Source organism: Spea bombifrons, chromosome 6, assembly GCF_027358695.1.
Source record: "Spea bombifrons isolate aSpeBom1 chromosome 6, aSpeBom1.2.pri, whole genome shotgun sequence".
NCBI classification, from domain to species: domain Eukaryota; kingdom Metazoa; phylum Chordata; class Amphibia; order Anura; family Pelobatidae; genus Spea; species Spea bombifrons.
The window spans coordinates 10312033-10328845 of NC_071092.1; the positions used below are offsets into that span (position 1 = coordinate 10312033).

Consider the following 16813-nt stretch of genomic DNA (forward strand, 5'->3'; position numbering starts at 1 on the left):
GAATGCATCTAATTAATCAAAACAATATCAGGTCATTGTGAAAAGACTTTTTTTTTACCTGCGAGAAGGCCTGTGACTGAGTTTGTTCAAACTCCTCCAGTCGGACACATTTTGTCAAAGTTGAATGAAACAGAGACATTGCAGAAACCTTATTGCATTTGGCCCGTACTTTGCAGAGGGAGCTGATGACCTCAGGCCTTGTCAGAAGTGTTTTAAACGTGAAGGCAGCTCGGTTCTTGGCAAAACTATAGTTCGGAACATCAACTAGCCCTGTAATAAACACATTTTTTTTGTTGGTGGTTGCTAGGACAGAAACAAAGAAAAGGAGACAGAGAGACCACTCAAAAGGTGCGCACCTTTCACTGGAACCTTCTCTTGTGCTGTATCTGGAAGTGTAACATAAGCAAACTTTTCGGGATTAGAGGACACAAGCTTGTCAAAGATTAGCTTGTTCATCGCGCGTTCATAGTCCAGGTTAACCTCCATTTCCAAATGTTTCATCTGATCATGTAAACTGGCAAAAAAGGGTACATTCAGTAGTTTATCATCAGAAAAACCTAACGGCAGCTGGGATGTACTCAAGTTGTTTGGAACAATGGGAAAGACTCACTGTTCATCAAGCTGGGTAACTGGGATAACACTCAATTTAAGATGGTCATGAAAGATCAGAATGCTGCTGTTGCCAATAGACCTTTTGCTAAATGCCAAGGAATCATGCTGATTTCACATGACAGAGCTGAAAATGGATCAAGGGATGGCGCTACCATACAAGCAAATTAAGCAGCATTCGTCTAAGGGTCTTCACAGAGGATATGGGGGATGAGGCACAGGTTCATTAACAAACTTGTGATCACAGTTATGTTTAAGTATAGTTATCCACGTTCTTCAGTTGTATATAAGATGAGGCCTTGCTAAATATTTTCATTTAGGGCCCATTAAAACCCAGAACCATCCCTGAAGGGACCTAATTTGGGGAATACTAGATATTGGGCAGGGTACATACTTATGTTTGTCTTTCTTCAGACGCGATGAGCTCAGCAAATAACTCTCCATCTTCTTCAGACTTTCTGCTGCAATCACACACCTTCCATTCCTTGGCATGCAGTCCAGATACAGGTTGTACAATAAAAGGGCCTCTGTTTTTTTACGCAATTTGCACGCAGCAACAATTCTCTGAGCAAATACACGTGGATTTTCAGCACAAAACAACAGCCTGATTCGTGGCACCCAGTACTGGTAAATTGTTAATTCTGTAGAACCTACAATACAAAGGGATGCAACTGTTTAGAATTTGAGGCAACACAGGAAACCTGTAAAGTTATGGACCAGCACAGAAAACCATACTTTCAGCAGAACATGTGATTTTCAGCAGAACCCTATGGAGGTAACAGACCACTCCAAGTTGTCTTCAATAAGAGATGTACGGTATATTAAATTGTCCACTAAAGTATTTTCTATAGTATCACAAAAAATATTTTTAGGAATACACATACTCTGCTGCTAGGTAAATGCAAAATAGGGATCCACAAAAAGGCAACTACTTAATTAATTTTCCAAATCCTAAAAATATCATGTGGTTGCTGAAGGAGCCTCTGAGGTCATGAAAGCTTCTGTGACTCTACATCTTATTCAATAAATATGTTGGTCTTCTAAAAGGCATCACAACCTTATACAATGTGTGTGTTCTCTAGATCCAGCACAAAAATAATCATATCAATATGATATCAATATTTAACAATTGAAAAGTGTTGGCTCTTCTGGACCTTGACAGCTCTAAGCTTACCTGAGGACCTACTTGAGTAGACTGGGGTGCCATGTGCAGCCTTTAAGAGTCGGTTTTCCTTAGACTTATGTACAAGATACAGCTTCTTCTCCTGGTCATAATCAAGCACGCCGACGCTGCACCATTCATACAGCAATTGTGGATTTTTAGGATCCTCTGAGATAAAAAAAAAAAAAGACATAGGTCAAGGGAATCTAAACTGATATATTTAGATTTTATTTTTATGTTAAGCCTGGCTTAATTAATATGAGCTACAAAATGACTGGATTGCTCAAGAAGCATTTGCTAGTTTGAAGAAACTGAATAGCCTACCATGCCCTAGAACATCATCTGTAGGTAGCAGAGCTTGACCTGGAACTGGTTTTTGTTCTCTTGACTCATCCTCACATCCCAGACTCATCCAATCAGCCCATGTTCGAACATCAAACTCTTCATCATCAAACACCTGGCGGTATCAAATTTGACAACGTAATCTGGATCTATTGGTCTACAGCAAATTTTATCTGAGTGGGTCCTAGGTATTTAGATTTTTGTTTAAGTTGAGAGCCTTATTATACTCAGCAGTAAACAACTACTATAAAAAGTACTTAATAAAGTGAAAAGGAAAGTTGGCTGGAGAAACTTGGAATTTCTTGTTAAGATCCTGGTGAAAATCTCTGCTCTGCAAATGAAACATGGTTTGACTGAATGTAAACTTTGTAACAACTAGTTTGTGAGCACTTGCTTGTAGATCACAATTATGCTACTGAAGATAAAGGCAAGATAGTTCATAATACGCTACCTCCAAAGGTAAGTAGGTGGGTAATAGCTGTCCCTGGTTCTGCCCAATACAGGGAAGACTGTTGGGATCTGCATGGCGTGGCATGAGTTGGTTGGAATCTATGCCTTCATTGGCTAAAAGTTGAGTAATATTCAGTTTCAGATATAGACGTCTTCTCCTAAAATGTAAGGAAATATATAGCTTAACATAACACACTGCCATCGCTTGTTTAATCTCTACAATCTCTGCTTCCATGAGGTTTTCTACAGTTACAACCCCATTGACTACATACATGGTTGATGAGATAATTGAAAAGGTCTCACCTCTCCAGCTCAATCTTCCGAGGGCAACATCCTGGTTGGACCAAGAAAGGAAGCTGTACTTTTGGCTCATAACCTTTCTTTAAAAAGTCTGATTTCAACAACACCTCTGTCGTGGGGCCAAGTACTTGCTTGTCCAGATGTGACTGAAGGTTCGCTGGAACCTGGAAGCTAGTAACTGTGGAGGACATAGCATTATAGAATATATTTTTTTTGAAATGTTAATCTCACAGATGTAGATGGCTGAGATTGTTTAGGATTGATGACATGACACCTGTGATTAAATAAAGGTTGAGGGGATAGTAACCCATTTAATTTGTGTAGAACTTTGGTTACCTTTGGGCGTGTTGGGCTCCTCATCAGCTTGTCTCAGTAAGCTTTGGCGCACACTAGGACCTGCCCTTACATCCTTCAGTAAGAATAAGAAAATAAAATGAGGATGGAATACCCAAAGATTAGTAACACGTAATGACACAGAGTACAAATTAGCAAACAAATATGATTTGAATGACAAAAAACATTTTGGATGAGTTAAAAGAGGTTAAAGTGGGTATAGATCTGTATGTGTATTAGTGGGAGTTTTGTGAAAATAAGCAAAAGGGGTAGCTATCAGTATGCAGTGTGCTGAATTAAAAGTTAGTGTTATTATAGTGAGGACCAGTGATAGAAATGACCCTCTTACAGTACGAGTTGATATATACGTGGAAAATTAGATAACAATCTGATTAGGATCACTTGAATGAACATCAATAATTAAGCAAGCAAAAAAAATCAGAGGACAGCAAGGACTCACGTTGAACAGTGAAGCCGCATTGTGGGTCAGGATATCCGAGTAGAATCCCCTCTGTTTGATAACTGGATACCTTCTAGAAGACATCTGGTTGTTGCCTGAGCTGGAGGCCACAGTTACTGGTGGAGGATGTGGGGTCACATCGTGATATATATTGTAAGAGTTTCCCCCGAGTGAATGCAAAACAGCTTTCTGCGTTTGATTCATCATCACGCTGCGAAGGAAAATCCATAAGGGGAAAAAAAAACAGGATCAAAGATGAAAAGGTTGATAACACAGCTACCTACAACAGGGTTACAATCATTGATCTGCCAGAATGGATTGCATGATGGTGATCCCAGTGTATACTGTTACTGTTACTCTGGAAATCACTTTCAAGTCCTGGCAACCTTGCAGTGATTTTTTAATTAAAAATATGAATATAATATGAGCTCGGAAATATTTTAACAAGATATGGATTGATCTCATACCCATGAAACATAGTAAGACATGTATAAAAGTGTAATATGCATAAGACAAAAGCAATGGATTACACTCACTAACCAGAAAAAAAGATGCAATTAGGCAAAGCATGCGATCACATGTAATTGTTATCCTATATATATTATATGTAGTATTTGTGTCTTATTAACTAGTTATATGGTAAAATATAGCAAATGGCAATGAAAATTTACAAAATGCATTAATATATACATACGTATATATATATATATATATATATATATATATATATACACATACATACAGTTTATATACATATAATATAGGTAGTAGATAATATTTACATAGTCTATATAGGATATATGCATAAATACACACAAACGCACACACGAATAACACACAGATGTGTGAAGTATATTTAAATACGAAAAACCCATTTACTCAAATAATTCTCTGTATAATGTTATTAAACGGCTTCTAGTAACTTGTTGTATTACACATAATGAAGTATACGAATGCATATACACATTTCTGTAACGATATAGATGTCACATTACCTACTTTCCAGGCCGCCGTCCCCGTTTCTAGGGAACCGGACGCTAAGAGTTGTCCGGGAAACACCAAGTTTTAGAAGTGGAGGCGTGCTGGCCACACCTACAAATCAGATCATCCCGCCCACCCTCTACTTCCACTGATCGGTATGGGTGGCCTCGCAGTGCGTTGTGCGATGTCTCCCTCTAGTGGCCAAGGAAGCACTTTACGGCAGTGCATCCACGGTAATAACATGCCCTACTTTCCATGCACTGCACGGATGACCAGCCTCAATTCTCCCAATCATTCATACTGAATGTGATTATAATCATAAGTATGAATTACACCAACAATTTATGAAAGTCTTTATAATATCAAATATGATACAGACAAACCCATATAAGTATGCATAACAGGTCTTGTTTGCAAATGTACCATCTATATTGTAAAGTAACTTATTACAGCTACACAGAGGGTGAGAAATATTTGGCTCGTGACAGAAGTAAAGTTCCCATGTCTATCGCATTCAGATTTTAGTTAACTTTAAAAAAAAACTTTAACCTCTTTAGAGACCCCAGAGATCTCTAGTTGGAGCCCCTGCTGATATCATGACATCAGACTAAGTTCCCTTTTTATCATTTAACCTTTTAAAAGATGGAGAAATTTCTTTTTTCCGCAGATTTCCTTACCTGCCCAGACCAGGTCTATACAGAGAGGGACCCATCCTGGAGCATCACCATTGACACATTTAAACTACGCAAAGACCTCCATTGGATCCAATTTTTAATATGTCTTCCGACCTTTCCTGATCTCTTCCTCCGTAGCAGTGCACACCTTTTTTTTTTGCTCTCTTGTCTGCGCCTCGTAGACTGGGTTTCTGGCACCAGTAGTAAGTAATCCCTTACTGGGATTTACATACAATGAATCATACCAAATAACCATTTAGTTGAAAATGTTCCTTTAATGAAAACCACACATAATACGGACCTCACTACTGAATGACGTGGCCCGCCATTAATTCCTAGACATACATCGTGAAGCGTATACGTCATTGGGAAGAAACAACAGATCAATGCAATGAATTCTGGATGCAAAAAAAAAAAAGAATATAGAGAAAAAGAAAAAATCTAGCTGCATTCTAGTTATAAAGATGTGGCTTCCCATACTAACCCTGTACCAGGTATAAGCATAACGTGATCCGCTCATCAAACGTTGTCCATCGCTGAGATTTACCAGGAGGAAGAAGGGATTCATCGTTTGGAAAGTTTGCATGTTCTATCATGAGAATCAGAGTAATGTGGTCCTTTTAGTCTTTCCATCTTGGCCTTTCTCCCACCTAGTGTCTTCTACACACCCACCCAGATGCGTTAATGTTTCTCCAAAACCCACCCATGCAATAATTTAATAGACCCCCCCCATCTCCCTCTATATATACACAGGCCAAAGTTCAAAGTCTTCTGCCCCAGGTGGACACGCATCATCTCTTCTTATTTCACAAAAAGAGCAAACACTGCAAGCGGAGAGGATCTCTTTTACCCCCTTCACCGGTTGGGCACCAGTTTTACCCCAATAACTCCAGATTTCCTGGCCTGGGGGATCACAACTTGCTCAGGAACATCAGTAGCGCTGCGTGAAACTCTTCCGGCCTGTCCAAGTAACACGCGTGTCCGGCCCCTTTTAGGGGGATCAGGGTGTGATTTGGCAACAGCTGCAGGCTCTCCCGGGACTGGCTGCCCAGGTTAGTGTCCAGTGTCCCGTACACGATGAGGGAGGGCACCTGCGTGTAACATATGGAGCATGATATTAGCTTTATCTACCACATCGTTTTACAAAACGCACCGAAGAACTCTGTGACAACTAGACAATGACATACTTCCCAAGTGTCAATCTTTAAGAAATACAGTCCTTCTTTGTACAAATTGTGTGTCCTAGTAGAAGGCAGATTTTGGCCTATGTCGACTAGGACTATGCCTAGGATAGCAGGTTTGGTGGAGGCCCTTTGTGTCAAAACCAGGGGACAACTGCCCTATTGGCTCTCCAGGGTACCATTTAATGGTCTGGTTGGGGTGATCAGAGACCTCCATTGTAACTGACCAGTTTACCCTATGGAGGCTGTGTCTGAGCACGGGGAGTTCCAAGGACTCCAAGCACAAATCATAAAGAACGAAGGCAGGGCTGTGAGGGTTGGTGGAGGCTGAGGCATTGCCCTGGCCGGGGCTTGGCATGGCCACCAGCCTGAATACACCACTGGTCCTAATTCAGGTCTTCTATACTGATGGAAAGAAAATGGGATACGAGTTCACGGTAGCTTTACCTATTCTGACCCACGGCACACTCAGTTTATACTATGTTTAACAATTTGACAGCAATGGCCACCACCAACAGGGACATGCTAATGCCCCTGCATGTACTGTGTTTAGGACACACACCTTTATCTGCTGGTACTGCTGTGGTTTGAAGCTCTTCGTTCCAACAGGAGCAATGGGAACGAACCCTCGCAAACGATCTGGGTGCTGCAAGAGAACCGGTAGAGAGAAGAGACCACTCATGGAGGGAGTGATGAGGACGGGGTGGTGTGTGCTCAGAGCCTCCATGACATGCAGGAGATAATCAGTACGGCCTTTTTCGGAGGACATTGGCTGCGCATGTAGAGACTCCCCATAACCTGCAGGGAACACATTACAGAACACAGAGTAAGAACAGAACACGCACGGACTTGTAACAGTAAAAGCTTAGGAGTTAATTAATGTGCATTATTTCCTGTAGCTCAGGGACTTAAAAAGGAATGGACTATCTGTGGCAAAACTACCATAACTAATAAAGTTCATGTCCTCAAGTTCTCTTCCTTCTCTAAACCCCTACTTTAAAAACGCTACCAGAAGAAGTAGTGTAATGCGGGGGGGATAATCATGGAGTTATGACTCCTGCTTCCACGACCTTAGATGGGCTACGGTTCCTACAAAACTGGAAGCATGTCCAAAATGTCTTGGTATCTCCCCTTCAGTATACCAACACATTTTGGACAATGCTATGCTTCTAACTTTGTGGGAACAGTTTGGGGAAGGCCTCTTTCTATTCCAGCATGACTGTGCCCCAGCGCACAAAGCAAGGTCCATAAAGACATGGTGGGATGGGTTTGGGATGGAAGAACTGGACTGACCACACAGAGCCCTGACCTCAACCCCATCAAACACCTTTGGGATGAACTGATACAGAGATTGTGAGCCGGGGCTTCTCATCCAGCATCAGTGCCGGACCTCACAACTGTTCTACTGGATGAATGGGGAAAATTCCCACGGAAACGCTCCAAAATCTTGTCCCTGTCTGTGTAATGGTCAAGTGTCCCAATACTTTTGTCCATATAACACGTGTGTATACTGTGTATATATATAACTCTTCTTATGTCTTCATCTATAAACACGAGCCTGTTGGTTTATTTAGTGCTCCAATCTGATCTGAGATTGTATTAGTGTGGGGAAGACAAAGCAACATATGGGGTAACGTCGTATGTTTTACCTGGTAAGTCAATAGCCACAGCGCGGTATCCATGTTCCGCGAGGATGCTTAACGTTCCCAGAGCCTCCCATGTTTTTGAAGTAAATGCTTGACCATGTAACAGGAGCACGGTGAACCTGGATACATTAATGAGGGTTAGTGAACGGAGCTTGAGAAACATAGTGACATAATGACACCAAAGACATTACGGGGACAGAATAAGGGGCGTCTGACAGTGAACTGGAGTATGGCAAAAATTATTGACAAAGGGTTTGATTCACTAAATGGTGAGTTGTCGATTCCACTGCCCCAACCTAAACACATTAAAGCGGCATTAACCTATATTTTTAACCCTTAAGATTCAGATAGCCTTGCTTTTTATGAAAAGTAAGCTTTCCACAGATCACCATGCTCCAGCAGTGTCCATAACACTCCGTGGGAGTCGGACTGGCGGATCGGAGGATCACACAGCGTGTACGAACACTACACCAGTGCTGGTGACGATGCCGACAGAGAGATGGAGCAAGCAGCAGGTAACACTAAAGATACATAATGTGTACACCTTACTTTTCAGAAACCTGCAGGTGTTGGCCCTTCATAATGAATACGCTCATCTATATTCCCAAACTTGTATTTTCCCCATACCAGCCAGTGTATTCGCCAGTGAGTACACCTTCTCCACGCTCCCATGCCCCCCAATCTCCCACCCACCCCACTCTTCATTGCACATTCTCCCCACTGCCTTACATGGTGGACAAAGCATCTCATCTGCTGGTTCTTACCTCCTCCTGTACATTCTATTCCCAATACTGTAGATCCTCTTCCCGGATCTATGCCCGCTACACCTACCTTTTACCTGTCTGCACATTCTTCTTTTATAATTTGCATTCCTGCACATTCTAATCCCAATCACGCACATTCCACCCCCCACCCCCACCCCCCCCAATATCCAGTCTATCATCTTTCCCTCTGGCACCTATTGCACTTTCCCTCTACATTCTTTAACCACTTCTATACATTATACCCCCGCCTATTGTTGACGTTCTCCATTCCTGCACAATCAATCCATCCTAAATCCCAGCCCATTGTGTCTTACCTCTCTGCCCCTTCCATTGCGTTACGTGGCATCGCCTCCCTGTAGAAGGTAGGCCATTCCCCTGTCAAGGTTGCAGTGCGCACTGTGATGTTCATGGGGTTCTGGGGGTCTGATCTGGGGATCTCTGCTTTGTGCCCATCTTCTTCAGGTTGTCCAGAAGGGAGAAGCAGGTAGAGAAGGACTGTAACGGAGAGAACCAGGACTAACAATACCAGCTTATGTCTGCCTAAACCCATGCTTGTACAGGTGAACAGCAGCAAGTAGTGCGTGCGGCCAGCGTGTCACACTAACCTTATTCGGGTTCCAGGTATATCTCTAGCTCAGGTTACTGAATGCCAGCTGGCATATGGACTGAAGCAGCGAAGATTAACAAATGCTAAAATGTATCTCAAGCAGTGGAATGTAGCTGTGTGATAGCGTGTCTAGCTGCGTGTTTATGTAGCACAATTCCCTATATCCGCCCAGCTGCAGAGTCTGCTCTCTGCCCCAGTTTCTCCTCCTTCTCTCTCTCCCTCCCCCTCTCCTTCCCTCCCCTTCTTCTATTTTGAATCCTCCCTTGTCTGGACTTGACAACATCTAGCCCCAACAAGCGGTTATAGACAGCATCTCTCAGCAGGTTCAAGCCACTCTTTCTATTGCAAGCCCCCTGCTGTCTTCAAGGCTACAACTTCCATCACACTCAGCCAGTTCAATAATTCCATTTATATTTTTTGTGTACAAATGAAAGTGCGGAGCTGGCTGACGGTGAGGGTACTTTTGGCAGCATCTGGAGGGCAGAAGAGGTCTGATTTAGAATGTTGTTGATAAGTAGCTGGACTACAATTCCCATCACTCTTAGGTAGCTTCTGCATTTGGCATTAACTTTTTGGAGAGGGAAATACCAGAAGTCTAGGGCCAGCCCTAGGGGTCTCTATCGCCCCTCCTGGGTGAACTTGCTTGCGCTCATCTGCACAGCGCATGGTGTTTTCCTTTTTTTGCTGTTATGCACACACCTGGATCTCTAGAAGATGGACAGTGGTTGTTAGAGTTACTAGTGGGATGATGACTCTCAGGCATTGCCTACACACCTCATAAGTGTCCTTTATTAGGAGCGAGAGTCCCTCTTTGGGACTATACTTCCCCAATCCCCCCCCATGTCCCTCTTTTGTAGGACCTCCCACTGCTTGCTGGATATCAATGTATCATAGTATTCTAATAAATAATGTTTATTAACAATATTGTGTATAAATGACATTCTGTAAACAAAATACATTGTCCTTCTTCAAAATGTCTTACGTTAAATTGTGATCAAGAGGCCACAAAGTCTGTAGTCCCCAATCGGATCCTGGGGAGGGGAGCCTGGAGGCTGCCCGGTGTGCCAGATGTAGGGTGATCACAGTTCCTAACTGCCCTTCAGGGACGCGTACTTTGATCAAAGTTATGCTTGGGACTGGCGAAAGCGTATTTGCTAGTGCATTTTTCAGTGTTTATGCAATCACTGGCTACATAAAAAAGGTGATACTTCTATACATGTTAGACATTTTATGGATTATTTAAGAGATTATTAAAAAGGGCAGTTCGAGGGATTAAGATGGAAGCCTTTTGAAGGATAACCATTTTCTCATGTTAAACAATACCTGATAAAAAAAAGTATAATGCATTTCTGTATAATTGCTCTCATGATGCATCTTTTCACACTACCTTAACCTTACCTTTCCCTTGCAGGAGGACATTGATCTACGTTTAACAGTGTGGTGCAGTAAGCGTTTTCTAACACCTGGTGGCAGTGCTGTACATGTAAGGTTGAGCCGCATTGTTCCTTATAGAACACTTGGGGGCAATGTGCTTTGGTAACACCATGATCAGCTCCGGAAAACAGTGCTGCTGTGCTTGTGTTTAACACTGGGGGGCAGCACTGTGCAGTTCAGGAACTTTTAACCGGTTGCTGCTTCCTGTGTGGACTTTAAGCTGTAGTGGATTCTTGCTGGAAGGTAGGTGCTCTCTAACAGGTAGAATTAATTATCTGATCTATCCTAATGCATGCAGAACTTCAGACATGCATACTGAAACCCATGGAATGATGTGCACCCTGACTGCCTCAGTGTCATTATTGCACTAAGCTCATCATGCTTTGGGGGGTGGGTGGTATATCATATACAGTGACAAGTACATTATTACTAGTACATGAACGGTGGGCTAATATTGCACCTCTTACTGTAAGTCCTTTCAGTGCATTCGTACAGTTTTTACCGAGTGGGTGGTAGATAAGTGGAATAGACTATCAGCAGAAATGGTAGACATTACTTTAAACTTGCATGGGATAGGCATATGGCTATCATAAATCTAAGACAAGACCAAGGACTGATTAAGGTCCGAGTCTTTACAGCAGAAATAAACGGCACGCTAGATGGTCCGAATGGTTCTTATCTATTCCACTTTAACATTGTAACAAATAATGCCGCTGAACCATCGCTCAGGAGCATACAGAATTGCAAAAATATGTACAGTGAGGTAATGAAATCCTGTATATTTATATATATATATATATATATATATATATATATATATATAGATATGCGTAAATATACAGGGATTACTTATTTGGTATTTTTGCTATTAAGGATCATATATTTTATATATCCGGAGTGCAGGTAAAGCAGTAATCGTGGGTGTGTTCGCACCTGACTTCCTATACGCATGCATGTACTGAAGTGTGTACACAGTTCATGCAGTCTGGCTCGCTGCCTACATCTGATTTCTTCCTTAACCCTTCTCCTAGTCCCAGGAGTGAGTTCATTGTCCCCAACACATAGAGGCGGATCATGATGGGGAGGTCACGAAAACAGTGATCCAAGGGGCCACCTACAATGTAATTATACTGTAGTACCAGGACAAAGTAGAATGACTACTTTTCATTTCTACAGTTCAGCCCGCTATTGTCCATCCCTGTTCAGCAGTGATCCCAGGAATCATATTTCCCACAAAGCTAAACGAAACGGAATATTCTTACATTAACAAGTGTTTGCCAGACAACACATTATAGAAAGAAACCTTTACATGTGTCATAGTAGGGTACCTGCAAACATCCCCATTTTAACACACAGAGCCTAAATGCTTGTAAATGAGCTCCAAACTACCCAGTATCTGTGCTTTACTAGAGCTCAATGCTGCGGGTTAAGCCCTGCGCGGGACTGTTTTTTTTAATCCCGCTACCGTTGATTTTGTGACTATTACCGCTCCTGTCGGCAATGTGGGCGTTCCACTCCCGCCTGCTCCAGCCGCATACGTGTCCAATCCTGCCCGCTCCCGGCACATGTGTCCAATCCTGCCCGCTCCCGGCACATATGTGTCCAATCCCACCCGCTCCCGCCACATGTGTCCAATCCCACCCTGCTCCCGCCACATATGTGTCCAATCCCGCCCGCTCCCGCCACATATGTGTCCTATCCCGCCCGCTCCCGCCACATGTGTCCAATCCCGCCCACTCCCGCCACATATGTGTCCAATCCCGCCCGCTCCCGCCACATGAGTCCAATCCCGACCTGCTCCCGCCACATATGTGTCCAATCCCGCCCGCTCCCGCCACATATGTGTCCAATCCCGCCTGCTCCCGCCACATATGTGTCCAATCCCGCCCACCCCCCTTACCTGAACTGCAGATTTCCCGCACACTGCCGCAAGGCTGCCTTCGCGTTGCTCCCTCACAGCGTCTATTTTCTTGTTCTGCCCAGGAACCCCGCGGAGTCACCGGAATTTATGTCACTTAACGCAGGTACATTTTCTGACCGCCCGCTCCCGCCCCGCAACACCCGAAAAACCACTCGCACCCGCAAGTCCTCTACTGCAGGGTCACACAGAGTATGTGGCCCCACCCCCTTTAGGCCCCACCCCATTTGTCCCAGGATCCATGAAGGAAATGTTGGTTAGCATGTAGTAGTGGATATTGCTTCTTTCTTTATTCTTCTACATTGATATACAAAGGCATTATGCAAGGGTGTCCAACCTACGGCCCTCCAGCTACTGCAGGACTACATCTCCCATCTCCCATACTCCTCTGCCAGCCACTTAGCTGAAGCATAATGCTTCAGAAAATATTACTTTACGGAAAGGGTAGTGGATGCATGGAATAGCCTTCCAGCAGAAGTTGTAGATGTTAATACAGTAAAGGCATTTAAGCAAGCATGGGATAGGCATGAGGCCAAGCTAGATATAGGATAAGGGCAGGTACTAAAGGAAAGTACTCAGATGTTGAACAGACTGGATAGGCCTACTGGTTCTTATCTGCCGTCACTTTCTATGTTTCTATGTAATCCTTCAGCAGCTGGAGGGCCGCAGGTTGGACACCCCTAGCATAATGCATATACGTACACATATGCAGCCATCAAAGGGCACAACCTCATGCATTCATACTGAGACACAACATCCCCACAAAAATATACACACAACATGGATCCAAGCTCCTGTGACTGCAGGCTGCTTGCCAGGGGTCCTGACTCTGAGCCTTGTCAGACACCTGTGTTTCCGCTCTTACTGACTGCAGCATGTGACTATTAAGGAAATGTTTTACTGGCTGATCCAGTGCACATGACAGGAAGTGAGGATCCCAGGGTACCTCTGGAAGAACAACTCTATGCGCCAAGCGGGCCTCCACATTTCAAAGCACAAGCAATCTATTCCTACTGTGCAATATAGGCAAATACATAAATGTCACGGCAGCAGGTGGACATCGAGCCAGGGCCTTGGGACAAATGCTCCTTTTGCCCTGTTGTTAAATGTGCATCTCAATATACATACCCCTTAACTAATTAAAGGGCCACGCTCTCTGTATCTGAGAGAAAACCAGCAGGGAGAGCTGACTATCGCAAAGCCTGGTGAGCCGTATTCTGCTGCATAATTGCTTCTCCATGCCGATGCTGAGCTTAACATAATAGAGATCATGATTTATACAAAAAGTGAAAAGGGAATAATGAATGCCATGTTTACCATCTCATAGAACCAGGCAGGACTTTTGACTTTAATAGATCCATATATACATCAAAGCTTCCAAGGTCCTACTTGGCTGGAACTTGTTGGCTGGCTGATAGATGACCCAAACGCACATTTACCGCTCTACTTCCAGCTTTTTGTCCTCATAATTTGCTCGAATCTTCCTGCCCATGAAATTATTCCATCACTTAGGTGGGTTATGGCAGGGGTTTTAAGGTTGGCATGGAACCAAGGGAGACGACTTCAGGCCAGGAAACTAATTAGTCATGGAGGTTTTGCTAACTTTTACTAGAACCTCGAACATCTGCTCCAAGAACTCCGGAACGCCGGTGGGTAAAATAGTCCTTTACTTCTAAACAAAGTATCTCCAAAATAGTTCCATGAGACACAAAAAGGAGAGAGTGCACTGCAAGTAGTTTTAATGGTGTGACTGATGGTGGTTTATTAATTGTATCAATTTCTTGTCCCTCGCAGCTGAAGACATGGCTGAGGTGGAAGTCAAAGAAGGATCGGTGAAGGTTTCTGGACAAACATTATTTTTTCGAGAGGCGGTTCCACTGCAGACCTCTCCAAAGCAGCCCCCCGTTCTCTTGCTGCATGGAATTAGATTCTCGTCCTTAGACTGGTTGAAGCTAAACACTATGCAGAAACTGGCAGCGGCTGGACACCGTGCAGTAGCCATAGACCTACCAGGTGAGAGGAGGTCTCAAGACATCAAGTTCCAACAGCTATTCTTACATCACCCACTGGGCACCTACTGCAGTGGCTCTATATTGTCTAATAGCGTTTTATGTGCCTTATCACATGATGCTTATAAAGATAGACCCAGGCAGATAAGAACCATTTGGCCTATCTAGTCTGCCCAGTTTTCCCAATGTAAACATTAAAATCAGTCATTGCCTTATCTTAAATTCAGAATAACCTGTTTCATTTCCCTACCCGACTCTTTAACCTCACTCTCCTTAGGTCTGGGACAGTCCAAGGATGCCGTGGCTCCTAGTCCACTGGGAGAGCCAGCCCCAGCAGGATTCTTGCAGGAGGTGCTGCAATCCTTAAACATGGTACCTGCGGTGATCATCAGCCCCTCCCTCAGTGGCATGTACTCCCTTCCTCTCCTTGTGAACCAACCACAGAACATAGCAGCCTATGTGCCTGTTGCACCCATCTGCACAGACAAATTCCCTGCTCAAGACTATGCCCGTGTGCAGGTGAGAAACCTCTAGAGACCTGAGAATGGTACATATATTGACCAGTGACTTACAATGACAGGTAGACATACAGGTTAGTGACCTTTTTGGTTTGTATGGCTTGTATTTGTGTAGAACAGGACAGGTAAAAACCTGGGTCAGCAACTGGAAGCCTTTGTCTGAAATGTAGACCTTGACATTCTGCTGATCTCTGACCCTGTAGGTACCCACTCTGATAGTGTATGGGGACAAAGATGAGCAACTGGGAGAAGTGTCCTTACGTAACCTGAAGAACCTACCTAATCACGAAGTGCTGTGTATGAAAGGGGCCGGTCATGCCTGTTACCTGGATGACCCAGAAACCTGGCACAACGGGCTTCTACAATTCCTCAGCAATCTGAAATGAGAGGAACCTCACAGATCGCAGTGTTTTTCCAATCAGACCAAGCCAATCATAACTATAAATTAGATTATAATTAAGATGCTTTGGGTGGTATAAGGCTGGCTTAAATGATGGTAGTAAATGGCATCTATGCATACGCAGAGGTACTACATGTAAGTTGTAGCATTTGAAGGAATAATGCTTGTTAAAACACAAGATTGTAGCCAGAAACAATGTGGTGCACACCACTAATTTTTGTATACATGTTTGTAACCGTTTGGTAATTTTAGACTAACGTTTATACACCAAAATGATTGGAGTCATTATTTTGATGAATTAATTAGTGAGTATATGAGTGGATGAATGAATGATGAATGAATATTGAGTGTTTGGCGATAGAAATGGGACATGCAGGCTGTTTAGGGGCATTGGGGGCAGAGGTGCTGCTTGCGGCACTGAAAAGCTGCTTGGGGCAAATATGGCACAGACAAGCTATGTGGGTGCAAAGGAGGCACTTTGGGGTATGTGTTTGAAGTTTGGGTGCTACAGGCCAATTTTCACTCAAGAGTCGTGTGGTTTCTATTACGTATGTGGGCATGTGAGCTTGACCATGCAATAAAAGATACGGGGTTGGTGTCCAACTATTTCCAGGGCTACTTTTCATTCCCTGATATCGTTATATGAGACTGGGTTTCCTAAGCAATTATATATATCTCATCAAATATCAGTAGAAGGAAATCAGTTTTTATTTAAAACCTGGTTCAAGGGAAACATGTTTTGGAGCAGTTACATGACAAATAATAATTGTATGGACTGAATTTAGAACTAATAAGGCTTCAATTACGGAGGCATTTGGGAAAGTCTTGGCAGGTGTTGGTCCAACTACTCTGCTGGAATTAACACTTTCACAACAGAACGCTCCATTTGAAACACCTTTCCTGGTACTGTTGAATGCCCAAAAACCCTTCCCTGAAATAATTGTTCAATCATGCAAACTTTTGCCGCGTTCTTTTTTTATTGAAGCGCTTAATTGTCATGTGACAGAAAAGCAGATGCTGGAGAG

General features: G+C 43.3%; 3 protein-coding genes across 5 annotated transcripts in view; 1 reads left to right on the forward strand and 2 right to left on the reverse strand.

Moving 5' to 3' along the window:
• The window catches only part of DNAH1 (dynein axonemal heavy chain 1), a 36230-nt gene extending 32370 nt beyond the window's left edge, over nt 1–3860 (reverse strand). Inside the window, exons 1-9 of the mRNA XM_053469672.1 lie at nt 3657–3860; nt 3200–3272; nt 2867–3041; nt 2565–2721; nt 2096–2228; nt 1784–1939; nt 1004–1250; nt 357–514; nt 59–270 (exon numbers count right to left, since the gene is read on the reverse strand). Of these exons, the coding sequence (XP_053325647.1) occupies nt 59–270; nt 357–514; nt 1004–1250; nt 1784–1939; nt 2096–2228; nt 2565–2721; nt 2867–3041; nt 3200–3272; nt 3657–3860 (1515 nt within the window). The remainder of the gene's footprint in view (nt 1–58; nt 271–356; nt 515–1003; nt 1251–1783; nt 1940–2095; nt 2229–2564; nt 2722–2866; nt 3042–3199; nt 3273–3656) is intronic.
• A 1706-nt stretch (nt 3861–5566) lies between these two features.
• Nucleotides 5567–9688, reverse strand: LOC128500108 (protein ABHD14A-like). 2 transcript variants are annotated; one of them, XM_053469140.1, is made up of 5 exons: nt 9508–9688; nt 9217–9397; nt 8142–8257; nt 7055–7290; nt 5567–6402 (listed from the first exon to the last, which is right to left on the reverse strand). In XM_053469140.1, exons 2-5 carry the CDS (start codon nt 9309–9311, stop codon nt 6223–6225), a joined length of 627 nt encoding a protein of 208 aa, XP_053325115.1. In that variant the 5' UTR covers nt 9312–9397; nt 9508–9688; the 3' UTR covers nt 5567–6222. The 2 variants fall into 2 exon arrangements, with proteins under 2 accessions (XP_053325115.1, XP_053325114.1); XM_053469139.1 differs by having other exon boundaries at nt 9217–9688.
• Nucleotides 9689–11063: 1375 nt separating this feature from the next.
• LOC128499923 (putative protein-lysine deacylase ABHD14B) lies at nt 11064–16061 on the forward strand. Of its 2 annotated transcripts, none has more exons than XM_053468904.1 (4): nt 11064–11186; nt 14656–14874; nt 15148–15389; nt 15592–16061. In XM_053468904.1, exons 2-4 carry the CDS (start codon nt 14664–14666, stop codon nt 15772–15774), a joined length of 636 nt encoding a protein of 211 aa, XP_053324879.1. In that variant the 5' UTR covers nt 11064–11186; nt 14656–14663; the 3' UTR covers nt 15775–16061. The 2 variants fall into 2 exon arrangements, with proteins under 2 accessions (XP_053324879.1, XP_053324880.1); XM_053468905.1 differs by having other exon boundaries at nt 11183–11204.
• The last annotated feature ends 752 nt before the right edge of the window (nt 16062–16813 follow it).

What these genes read in the sequence shown, in the direction of transcription:
- LOC128500108 (XM_053469139.1), bottom strand. Translation starts at nt 9,452, where the DNA reads ATGGGTTTAGGCAGACATAAGCTGGTATTGTTAGTCCTGGTTCTCTCC. An exon ending in TGTGGCTATTGACTTACCAG is followed by an intron (nt 7,291 to 8,141) that starts GTAAAACATACG and finishes TGTTCCCTGCAG; the next exon opens with GTTATGGGGAGTCTCTACAT. An exon ending in AGCAGTACCAGCAGATAAAG is followed by an intron (nt 6,403 to 7,054) that starts GTGTGTGTCCTA and finishes TGTTACACGCAG; the next exon opens with GTGCCCTCCCTCATCGTGTA.
- LOC128499923 (XM_053468904.1), top strand. Translation starts at nt 14,664, where the DNA reads ATGGCTGAGGTGGAAGTCAAAGAAGGATCGGTGAAGGTTTCTGGACAA. An exon ending in AGTAGCCATAGACCTACCAG is followed by an intron (nt 14,875 to 15,147) that starts GTGAGAGGAGGT and finishes CACTCTCCTTAG; the next exon opens with GTCTGGGACAGTCCAAGGAT. An exon ending in AAGACTATGCCCGTGTGCAG is followed by an intron (nt 15,390 to 15,591) that starts GTGAGAAACCTC and finishes CTGACCCTGTAG; the next exon opens with GTACCCACTCTGATAGTGTA.